The sequence below is a fragment of the Temnothorax longispinosus genome, chromosome 9 (assembly GCF_030848805.1).
Source record: "Temnothorax longispinosus isolate EJ_2023e chromosome 9, Tlon_JGU_v1, whole genome shotgun sequence".
Taxonomy (NCBI): domain Eukaryota; kingdom Metazoa; phylum Arthropoda; class Insecta; order Hymenoptera; family Formicidae; genus Temnothorax; species Temnothorax longispinosus.
In genome coordinates this window covers 8,954,712-8,967,359 of record NC_092366.1, presented here as the reverse complement: position 1 = coordinate 8,967,359, position 12,648 = coordinate 8,954,712, and the positions used below count along the sequence as shown (strand labels likewise).

Here is a 12,648-nt window from a genome sequence, read left to right as displayed (position 1 = left end):
ATTACTTGTTTATCACATTTTTTTAAGGCTTTAATTACAATTTTTTAATTATTTTATATATGTCATCATGGTCGTGTCACCTGATGCTCAATAGGCGTGCTGTGTGAAATTGTACAAAGATATTGCTGATTATAATGGGGATATTGCATGGATAAAGTGTCTCAGTATCTGGAATTCAAAAGTTGCACGGATAGTACCTGATGCAACATTATGAAAAATCTGCTGGTATGTTAGCATTTATAATTATGAGATGCGATTTTTGCAGTTTCTATAAATTAAAATTTTGCATTACTTTTCAGATTCCAGATGTTGCTCCGTCAAATGAATATTATATGTAAATGAAATCATTGTATATGTAGTCAACAGAAGAATACCCATTATTGAATAAACATATTTAAAACATATATAAAATAATTAAAAAATTGTAATTAAAGCCTTAAAAAAATGTGATAAACAAGTAATAAATAATAAGCCAAAGCTTTTCTAACAAAATATGCCATTCAATAACAAAGCGCCTTTATGCTTTGACCGGCGCTACAAGACGTTACTTTGAGCATCAGGTGACAAAATCATGATTTTCATTTTTTTACTCCAAAACTATATTTTTTAAAAATCTAGGAAAATTATATGTTAAAATAGATACTAGTACAATGTTTTTGCAAAAAAAATTAAAGGTGTCACTCTAAAAAAACACAAAAAAAATTGTTTGAAAAATTCAAAAAATTTTTTCAGCTCTATTATTTGTTCAAAAATTACAAAATATTTTTTTTTAAACACCATTATTGATACCTACAACATATATTTTTTTCATAAAAATTGGTTGAGCCGTTTTTGAGAAAGAAATTTTTTGTTTTTTTTCTTTCTTCCTCCATAACTCCTTCAAAAATATAATTTTAAGGTCAATATTTGCAGGAGTTCAAGGTCACATGGGTACTAACGACGCCAATATCAACTTCATACTTGCGGGGGCAATTTTTACATGCTTATCTCTCTATGCCTTTTAGTTATCAAAAAAGGGAGCGGCCGATTTAGTGGGTAGAGCGCCAGATTCGTAATCCGCGGGGAACCGGGTTCGAATCCCCGCTAGGTTTTATTGGAAATTGTTTCAGTAAAAACGCCGTTTCCTTCATCTAGCGGACAGAGAGGTAACCCTAGATGGAAAACTGGGGTCCGTCTTTCGGAAGGGGGAACCTATAGTGAAGGCCGAACTTCCTCGATGTCGATAATGTCGAACATTTTTAATTCCGTTCTAATTCGTTTTCTATCATTTTCTATATTACCGGTCTATATCTGCCCTTGTCAAAAGCCCGGTGTCCACGATGCAAGAACTGTGTCCAAGTTTCGATTTAAGCCAATCAACTTGCAGCTCTTACAGAAAAGTAGCAGTTTCATTGGCTTAAACCAAAACTTGGACACAGTTCTTGCATCGTGGACACCGGGCTTAAAAGCTCGATGTCCACGATGCAAGAACTGTGTCCAAGTTTCGATTTAAGCCAATAAACTTGCAGCTCTTACAAAAAAGTAGCAGTTTCATTGGCTTAAACCGAAACTTGGACACAGTTCTTGGATCGTGGACACCGGGCTTTAGGCTTTATGTACACGATACTAGAAATCGGTCCGAGTTTCAGTTTAAGCCAATCAACTTGCAGCTCTTACAGAAAAGCAGCAGTTTCATTGGCTTAAACCGAAACTCGGACCGATTTCTAGTATCGTGTACATAAAGCCTAAAGCCCGGTGTTTACGATCCAAGAACTGTGTCCAAGTTTTGATTTAAGCCAATCAACTTGCAGCTCTTACAGAAAAGTAGCAGTTTCATTGGCTTAAACCGGAACTTGGACACAGTTTTTGCTTAAGCCCGGGGCCTTAAGCCCGGTGTCCACGATGCGAGAACTGTGTCCAAGTTTCTATTTAAAGCCCGGTGTCCACGATGCAAGAACTGTGTCCAAGTTTTGGTTTAAGCCAATCAACTAGCAGCTCTTACAGAAAAGTAGCAGTTTCATTGGCTTAAACCGAAACTTGGACACAGTTCTAGCATCGTGGACACCGGGCTTAAGCCAATCAACTTGCAGCTTTTACAGAAAAGTAGCAGTTTCATTGGCTTAAACCGAAACTTGGACACAGTTCTTGCATCGTGGACACCGGGCTTTAACGAGAGGCATCTGTCCTTGTTCCTTGTTCGATTGCTGCGTCATCTTTCGCTACACGCTATACTGCTCTTCTTGTCATTCCGCATGTATATTTGCAAGTATAAAAGTTAAAACAATGACACTTTTTTCTATATTTCTACCGTAGTTGTAATTGCACGATATTGTTCTTCAATGTTTTTTCTAGAGGGCTAGATTTTTATTTTGTATATATAAACTGCAGTATTTTTGTATAACCAAATATTGTCGTCAGTGACAGCTCTGTGTCCAAATTTTTAATTTTTTTTTTTGTTTTGGAAGTTAAAACCGATCTAGCCCTCTACATTTTTGTGCGTACTTTAATTCTACACCAAATTTTTGCAATTCCGTAAAGCCAATCATAAGGGTCAATTTTACCAACCACGGTTAGCTTAACCGACGGTTAAAGTTAGCAGTATTGACCAATACCATTAGTTAATACTGCTAACTTTAACCGTCAGTTAAGCTAACCGTGGTTGGTGAAATTGGCCCTTAAAAGTGGTTTGCTTTTAACTAAATGTCGGTAATTACTGCCACTATGGATCCCCTTAACCAGTGGGTCCACTCATGGCCGACGATCGCTATGAGATATTTACCTCAATCTTACTCTTATCAACCCGCATTGGCCAGCGTGATAGGAAAATGGCTAAAAATCTCTAAAAACAATGCAATTGTTAAAAGAGAGGGCTATGTTCAGCAGTGGACGAAGCCTTGTCCAACAGTGGACGAGGCAAAGGCTGATGGTGATGGATGGATCAAAAAATTAATAGTTTTCGATATTTATACTATAGATATTTCATACTTTATTCTGGTACATTTTGATATGAAATACTGAAATATCTCGTAAACTATTCATTTCTGGTAACTGTACCTTAACACTTTTATATACAGAATAATGAGATAAATCAAATAAAATATCTTGTAATATTATTTTTTGACACTTTTAAATACTTTTATATATAGAATAATTAGAAGAATCATATTATGTAAAAAAAATCATACAATTCTATTTTAAAAAATAGCGATGACCTTGAAATCTTATAAAAAGTGATATTAAGGGTACGTTCCTCTCAGTAGGTCCAAAAAAATAGGTGATTTTTGTGAATTTTTTGTGGAGAAAGTAAACAAAATAAATCATTCAATATTTTTGGATTATATTTATGATACTTTTAAGTAGTTATACAAATTTTTTCAGCCCATTTAAATAATTTGGCGAAGCGGGATACTGGGCAACGCGCGGAATAGGTTGCTCCATGGTGGAAGTCCTCCAGGGGCTCGATTCTCTAACGAGAAACGTATGCGCAAACTCTGCTCTAACAGAAAGGCTGCAAATTGATTAGCTATCGCACAGTTTTTAGCCAATAAGCTTGCAGCTTTTCTGTTAGAGCAGAGTTTACGCATACGTTTATCGTTAGAGAATCGGGCCCCAGGTCGTAAAATGTGTTTGAAACATCGAATCAATCGATTTTCCTGTTCAGTACAAGTGTCCCTATAGAGTAGACTAAAAAAAATTATTTTGAATAAAAATTCATAAAATGGCGGCAGTTAAAAAAAAAATTAATTTTCACTATAAATTTTTGATACTTTTTTGCTTATAAAAAATTAAGTATTGCATATATCGATATGATTGTAGTCTACTCTATAGGGACACTTGTACTGAACAGGAAAATCGATTTGATTCGATGTTTCAGACACATTTTACGACCTGGAGGACTTCCGCCATGGAGCAACCTATTTCGCGCACAGGTCGCCATTGCCCGCTTCGCCAAATTATTTAAATGGGCTGAAAAAATGTGTATAACTACTTAAAAGTATCATAAATATAATCCAAAAATATTGAATGATTTATTTTGTTTACTTTCTCCACAAAAAATTTACAAAAATCACCTATTTTTTTGGACCTACTGAGAGGAATGTACCCTTAAAGAAAGATTTTGTTTATCAGAATATTAGTCTCTTTGAATTGAACAATTTTTGCCGTTGACTTTTTTCGTATCATCAAAGGAAACAAAGATATTCTAAGTGCTCTAGAAAAAACACTGTTTATTTTTTTCTAATTTTAGCTCATAAAATACTACTAAAGTTTGTATGGTAAAACCTGGGACACCCTATATATACATTTTATATATATATATATATATATATATATATATATATATATATATATATATATATGTATATATAGGGTGTCCCAGGTTTTACCATACAAACTTTAGTAGTATATATATATATATATATATATATTTCTTTTTTAAATGGGGAACTTTCCAAGTAGCAAAATGACATCATAATGACGGTAAATTTTGGTCACAAAATGACCAATCAGACGTTCTAAATAGGTCTCGTGAGACCCGAAAATGACGTCGATATGTCACATCCATACGACGTCATTTTCTGACGTCTTATTGACGGCAAAAATAGGACCAATGTACGTCATACCGGTTTCAAGAAATGTTTTTTATGAAATTAAAATGTTAAAATGTCCACTTGATAAACGTTTATAAAAAAACGTTCTTTTTCTTTATCTAGGAAAAAAAATGCTTTTTTAACTGTTTCTTTACATATCGTGTGCGTATAACCGTTCTCTCAAGGCGGTCACCCATCCTATAGTACAGTACCGCGCCCGTGTTGCTTGACTCCGATGATCCAGTGAACAGTGACGATCTTTTTGATCCTGATGCGTCCTATTAACTGTACTTGTCTATAACAGATACATCTTTAAAGTGTTCAAAAATCTTGATGATATCTTCTTGATAGCTATAACACTGCATGAAATAATTATCATAAAACTATAATCACACGCAACTACATCCACTTATACCATAACATCACCACTTCAAACATAAAAGTTACGAAACAAACATATTTGTAGTTAATTTTGTGGTTTTTATTTTATTATTAAGAAGTATATATTTAATATTAAGAAGTAAAAATAGTTATGTTACAAAAAGATCTTATTTGGGCAACTTTAAGACGTCTTTAAAATGACGTCTTTAGATGGTCTAAGAAATGACGTCTTATAAACGTCCATTATATTAGTCGCCGACGTCATAGACCAAAAATGACTAAAAATAGACGTCATTATGGCTGCGTTTCTGTATTCACTGTAAATACTAACGATGTGACGTCATTGAGTACAGCTGCAAGATCGTAGGAAGGAGAGGGTGCCTTACTGAGTATTTTGAAGTAGGAAGCCCATTATGCACGCTGTTTTTTATAGTATTATTGTTTATTATCAAAGTTAACAGAGTTACACTTTTTTTTAATTCACAAAAGTTGCTCAAAATGTTCTTAATCCTTCAGTAGGCGTGTGGAGTGTATTTTACTCCCCAGTAGCCAGTAGTGCGATTCTTACTACGTTTACGCGTAGTACTTCGTTACTTCTGTAGTAACTTATTACGATATATCACTCGTTTACGCGGAGTAAATTATCGTAAGTTACTACAAAATCCCGTTTACGCGAAGGAATTATCGTAAGTTACTACAGAAGTAACACTCGCTTAAACGTAGTATCTGTAACTCATCATGCGTCGTTATGTGCTCATAACGATAGTTGCGCAGCTTTTTTTAACGATACCGATACCGATACTGTCGTTAAAAGTTACAGAATAGTGGTACAGGCTTCCTTTTTCCTAATGAGAGTGTTCTGAACTCATTTCAATACAAAACTAATTATTATCGATTAAAATTAAAGTTCCAACTTTAATTTTATTAATATACTTTAATTATATTAATACTTTAAGACTACTCGATTAAAATTACTCGACTGTTGCTGTCTTCATTTTTGTGCGTATTTTAATCGTGTAAAAGAATTTTGCAATTCCGTAAAGCCAAATTCAAAGATATCTTAAAATGAAAAAATGTCGGTAATTACTGTCACTCCAGAATATCCTTGGTTTAATGTTTTTAACATAAATATAATTAATGTAAGGTGTAATTTATATTCCACGCGCAATTTACGTTTTAAATTTTCACGCACTTACTGGAGGGTTAAATAAGGCTTTTTGTAATATTAATTCGTGATATTATTATATATACAGGGTGACACAGTTCTCGTAATTTTTTTGAAAACATTAAGCAGTTACAAATCGGTATACAAATTAAACATCTATATTTTAAACAGAACATAAAACTTTATTAGAACATTAATAACAAAATTAAACAAAGAAAATTACGATAAGTGCTTAAAATTGTTTTCTTTGGCTTTAATACGTTTCCGAAGCGGCTTTGAAAATGTATCTAATAAAGTTTTATGTTCTAATTAAAGTGTAAATATTTAATTTGTATACCGATTTGTAGCTGCTTAACGTTTTCAAAAAAATTCCGGAAACTTTTGTGTCACACTGTATAGCTATACATACGTAATATTGCGAATTAATGAGCAATTTTGAGATCTAAAAATATGTACAAAATTACTGCAAAAATCAAAGATATCTTAAAATGAAAAAATGTCGGTAATTACTGTTACTCTAGAATACCCTTGGTTTAATGTTTTTAACATAAATATAATTAATGTAAGGTGTGATGTACATTCCACGCGCTTTTTACGTTTATTATATTATTATAATAAAGAGACAGAGTTTGTAGCCTTAACAGGACATTATGTGTATATTACAGTTGAGTAAACGACTAAGAATATCAAGAGTTGTTTAACAAAAATATTGTTTAATGATATTTTGTTGTGACGTCTTGTAAATATAATAAGTTCATTATGAGTTTCGCCACATTCCGAGTAGATTTTGTACTTATTTCATGTATAACGGCAGGTTTATATAAATATCAATAAGTTGAGTCATTTAGAATTCTTCAAAACATATATCCGTCGGATATATGCTTGACACCAAAGTTTTAAATGTAAACTTAAACGAAGTCCGTCTTTGTGTAAAACCAGATTGCGAAATTCATCGTTATTTTGATTCTTATTAGTTGTGACCGGCAATAAAGACATCGGCCCAATGAAGAATAATATTTGATGTGCATTATCATATCTTCTTGAAATGCAGATTAATTCCATTTCCCGCAGCCGTGAAGGTCGAACGTGGGTCTAGAAAGCTCGTGTGCTCTTTGGTCTGCCAAATCTCGTAATCTCTCAGCAACAAAGCTAGAACGACTTTTGCGTGCAATTGACCCACTTTCATTCCTGCAAACAATTTATATGAGACGCGTGATATCTGATGTGCTTCGCTACAGTATGTAACTACTTTAAATAAAAAAACCAAGTCGATATCTCATCGGGCCTAAGAGGTATTGAGGAATTAGTGAAAACACATTTTACCCCTTTTCGCCCCCTAAGAGATCGAATTTCTAAAAATCCCTTCTTAGTGAGTGCTTACGTCATGGAAGGAATATACTCCCCGAATTTCATGTTTCGGTTTAAGGGTTTGGACTGGGCGTTGATGTCAGTCAATCAGGACATTTATATATATATATATATATATATATATAGATTACAGTGATCAATCATTAAGAAATAATGAGTTCCTCAGTAGTGTCTTATCAGATTGGAAGTTAATCGAATCTCAAGTGCAAGAAATCTTAAATCTCAGGTAGAAAAAATCTTTCTTTTTTAGAAGGATAATTTAAAATGATTGTATAGTAATGATCGATTACGCAATTAATCGAGGATGTATATATATATGTATAGCCTACTTTTTTATTACTTTTCTCGTGATAATCCTCTCATTTGTTAGATAACGATGTATTGGATAGCTTATATAATTGTGTTTATACGCATACAAAATTATTTATCGTAAGATCTCTGATCAGGAAGAAAAATTTTATTTCAATATCTTTTTCTCTATTTTGATAAGAATCTAGTAAGTTGTTTTTCTTGATATTTATTTTGTTATTACTTTTTTCTTATCTTTTCAGGTCTTTTCTTTTTAATATGCTTTTGTTTTTAAGTAAAAAAGTTATTTATCTTAAGTTAACTTTATCAATAACGGAAATGGCAAGTCATAATCTCTCATCAGAAAGCAGAATTTAATTTCGATATCTACGTTGATAAGATCTTGATGGCATATTTTTTTTATATCTATTTTGCTGTCACTTTTTTCTTTTTTTTCACGTCTTTTTTTAAATGCTTTTATTCTTATAGGAGCAATATATATTTCTAGACCATTATCTATCTATCTATATTTTACTATTGCTCTTATTATCGCTTACCTACGCACATCCTAGGACCAATCCCGAACGTCATGTAGGCATCGGGAATGGCGTTGCCTTCGGCGAATCTGTCGGGGTTGTATACTTCCGGTTCATCCCAGAATCTAGGATCCACACCAAGCCCATATAAGGAGATATATATTGGCGTGTCTTTCTCGATGATGATATCTGTATTAGGAATCTGGAATTTTATATATTTTTTTAAATATATAAAATAAAAACTATATAAAATACATTTTGCAGACAGCGTAAATTTTGTTATGAACAAAGCTGCTTTAATAATAGATAATTTACCATTAAATATATTAATATTTAATCATTCCAAACGTGTGCAAGTTATCATATATTATTCAAAAGTTATCTTGTTTTATTCTTTATTAAACAAATCTTATAGAAAAATTTGTGATTTTTAGTTTCTTTTGTACTTCTGTTCAAGTTCGAGAATTTTGAAATATTTTAGCTCAAGTTAAATATACCGTAATAAGGTCAGAGATCTTTCTAAAAGTATTACAATTGGATTTCAAGATTGACCTTGTAATCCTGACGAGTGTATCTGTCGAGGGTAGACACGGGTGGATGCAGCCTCAGACTTTCGAATATAGTTTGGTCGAGATATTTCATTTCCTGGAACGCCTCGTATGTCCAGCCGTGTTTCTCGATCGCACTATTAATGTCCTTCCTGGCTAGCTCCTGATACTCTGGATGCTTCGACAGTTCCATGAGGGTGAAGGATGTGCACGTAGAGCTCGATTCAAAGCCGGAGAAAAAAGTACCGGACTGATACAGTAGATTGTCTCCCTCGAACTCTGTGGTAAGGATTCAGTATTTATCGCTGTCTTTATCTCCTTTATCTCTTTAATTATAATAGCGAACATTTAACCCTTAAATGCCACACATCTCAAGAATCTCGTAAAGGGGTCGACATGAGGGGTCTAAAAGACCCCAGCATGAAAAATGTCTCCTTACTCATTGATTTTTTTATCTTTAGTTATGAAAATTTTTTTTAATGTTGTTCAAGGCTTAGAAAAGAGAATAAAATGCTTATATTGTTAAAATTTCAATTTGAACATAGTATAAAAAATTAAGTAAACTGAGTACTGCTAAGTGTACAAACGGATAGGTCAATCACTCAACTATCATCAATGGGAGCATAAGCTCCATTTTTGGCAAAAACATTTGAAAATATATCATTGTAAAGGGTCTGGGGTCCGCTGGACCCCAGGGGGCATTTAAAAATTAGTAATATGATAATAATAAATACGATAATGGAATTACATAGGTACCTAATTTTTAATTTTATGTCAATAATTCAGTTAGTTTAGTCGAAACAAAATCATGAATTTTTTTGGCCAATTAAAATCGCGAGAGTAATATTCACAGTGTCAAAATGCACAGAGTCACACTAACTGTAAACGGGATTCTGCTCGCCGTTTTTTATTTGGATTAGCGAATCGATGAAATCGCCTCGTTTCTCGCCGGTCCTCTCGCGGTTCTCCATCGCCGTCCAGAAGATTTTTCTCACGAAGGCAGAGTTGAAAAGCATTTTTGTACCGATCACTTCCACCAGTTCGGGCATGAAGAACACTGTTACGAGGGCAACCATCCTTTTGAATCCATAAAAGAACTGCTGAACTGCAGAATTATTTAATTCCGAGTTACATATGAATCATCAACATTTAAAATCTTCGATCTGTTTAAATGTAGATCGATGATTTTGCCTCGTAGATTTCAAAAGACAAAAACGAACCAAGCGATTTATAATTCAAAAAGTTGCAATTTATAGTAAATTGTTTTTTTTTTTTCAATGATTTTATTAGCTTTACTATACTTGACTTGGTTCACTTCTGCTAATTTTTTAAATATGTAATACGTTAAGTCGAAAACAAGTACCTGCGACCGAGAACTCGTTCGGATAGTAGAATGAATCTATCTTGGTGCCGAGCGCGATTGAAGCGATCAGGTCGGTCGTGTATTTGTAGTTGAGATCTTGGGCGTCCAACACCTTCACGCTGTCGTGATTCGCCGATTGATCTTTTATATATTTCATCATGGGCTCTGCGGTCTCCAGCATCAACGGCAACATCTGCTTTAACTTGCCCCTCGTCAGGGTAGGGGTGATCTTGGTTCGCAGATATTTCCAGGCCGGGTTCTTCAGACCGAACAGATTCTTCATGCCGATACTGTCCTTTTGATTGGAGCCGGCGAAGTGGCGATCGGAGAAATTGTCAAAGTCGCGGATCATGAAGTGCTTAATGACATCTGGATCGCGTAACAGCAGGCACGGCTTGTGGAAGATGTAGAAACCGACGAAGGGCGCGTCCGGACGGGCCATCTTGTGCAGGTCACCGATGTGCCATCCCGGTGCGGAACGGAAGAGCACGGCATCCTTGAAGTTGCCGAAGATCAGGTTGGGAGTAAGGAACTCGACGCCGCGTCTCTTCCAGTAGTTCACTTTGTAACTGAATGATAGGCCAATATTATGCATATAAAATAAAGCAGTTGTTATTTTAATTTTGAATACAATTTTAATCAGCTTCAGTTTGAGGCTCAAAGATTATTAGTAATATTAAAAGTAGATATCTGCACGATAAAATCTAAGTAATAATTATTATTTAATCTAACTTTTACATTTTATTATAAATAATTATTATCTAATCTAAATGAGAAATCAAATTTTAAATAACTATTAAATATTATTTAATCACTTTTACTCACCTGGCATATATCCAGAATAGCACTATCACTGTAACGATGAATATGAGAGTGATCAGCATGATGTATTGTCTTTTCCTTCACGTTTAAGTAACTGACTCAAGCGGACTTCTCCACCGGGTTTATAAACGATAAGCGATTGCTCGCCTACTTCATAGTCCTATCTGGATAATGGAATGCGTTGAAGAGGGACGAAAACAATTGTGAGAAAGCAGAGTAGCTGGAAAGGAAATTCATGAAGTTACACAGCGATCGCAGTCTTTTCCTTATCGCTTCCTATCCTGTTCAATGATCTCGATAATCATCGAAATGACATATATTTCGTACAATTACATCAGATAAAGAAAAAGTGAAATGACGAATAAATCTCTTATTAACAGATAGTTATTTTATCGTCAGTTTCGGTATGAGTCGTGCGATTCTTTGGGGATTTATATTTGTCTTCAAGGTTCTTCTTTCAAACGCTCATCTTTATCCTTCAACCGTCAAATACTCTTTTCCTGGGTTATCTAGTTCTGTTATCTGAGAGTGTTATGTTTTCTATATTATACAGGAACTTTGAACTTTTACATCTTTTATTTTTTTGTATACACACAATAATTTTCGTGGTCTGGAATATCTCTTTTTCTATTGCTATACATATATCGCGGGATATTATAAAAGACTTATTAGAAACTGTGACACTACTTTAGATCTTAATCTTTGGTGACGCAGCTTAAATATAACAATCATTTTATAAATATTTAAAAAAATCTCTGTATCGCAGAATTATCTTTTCGCGGGATAGGAAGACAGAAGAGGAAAATCGCACGTCATACATATACGTTGCTCCGATGTCTCATTTATCGGGATGTTCACAGCGAGTTTATTCAGAGAAAAGGAGAAAGACTGAGTTGTCAATACGATGATAATTTGTGATAATTCAAATTTTGCCTTTTTTGTACGCTTGCGCGTTTAGGAAAATTCACTGTCTTTTTAATTGTATATCAGAATTATTAAGAAAGTGGAATTAATAATGGGTATTGAAAGTAATAACGCGGTGTTGGTGCGTGACGAGTTATCGAAATGACAATGTTTAATTATAATTTATAATGCATAATTATAATTCGGACGTTTTGGCTCCGCTTTGAGCCATCTTCAGTGATGTTAAATAAAGTAAATTAAAAATAATTTAATAATGTAATTTTCTTATGCTCTCCGTTGAGTCAAAAATGAGTGTTTCAAGATTGAATGATCAAAAAGCCATGTAGTTTAAAACCAGACGATTGGCACGTAGTTTGACTAAATGATCATGGTCTGTAATGTGATCCGCACCTAAACACGATGATTAGCGAAATTGACAATAGAGAAATCAAAGCCAGTTCATCATATATAGTCGAGAGAATGTGAAGGTAAAGTCGTAGAAAATTACATCAATTGGTCAAGATATGGTAAAAAGCAATCGATAATATAATAATTTTATGGTCGAAGATAGTCATATATATGTTAATTGAAAAATGAGAACTGTGGAATATGGCTAGAACAATAACTGAAGTCGAGGAAAATTAAGTAATAAATAAATAACAGAGTGAATAGAGTCATCGATGTCGTAGGTCACAACAGTATAAAA

General features: G+C 33.8%; 1 protein-coding gene across 1 annotated transcript; it reads right to left on the bottom strand.

Moving 5' to 3' along the window:
* Positions 1 to 4,959: 4,959 nt before the first annotated feature.
* LOC139819130 (cytochrome P450 6k1-like) lies at positions 4,960 to 12,537 on the bottom strand. The gene is made up of 6 exons (XM_071788319.1): positions 11,043 to 12,537; positions 10,218 to 10,786; positions 9,735 to 9,959; positions 8,859 to 9,133; positions 8,328 to 8,508; positions 4,960 to 7,302 (listed from the first exon to the last, which is right to left on the bottom strand). The coding sequence occupies exons 1-6, from the start codon at positions 11,099 to 11,101 to the stop codon at positions 7,145 to 7,147; spliced, it is 1,467 nt and encodes a 488-aa protein (XP_071644420.1). The 5' UTR covers positions 11,102 to 12,537; the 3' UTR covers positions 4,960 to 7,144.
* Positions 12,538 to 12,648: the final 111 nt, after the last annotated feature.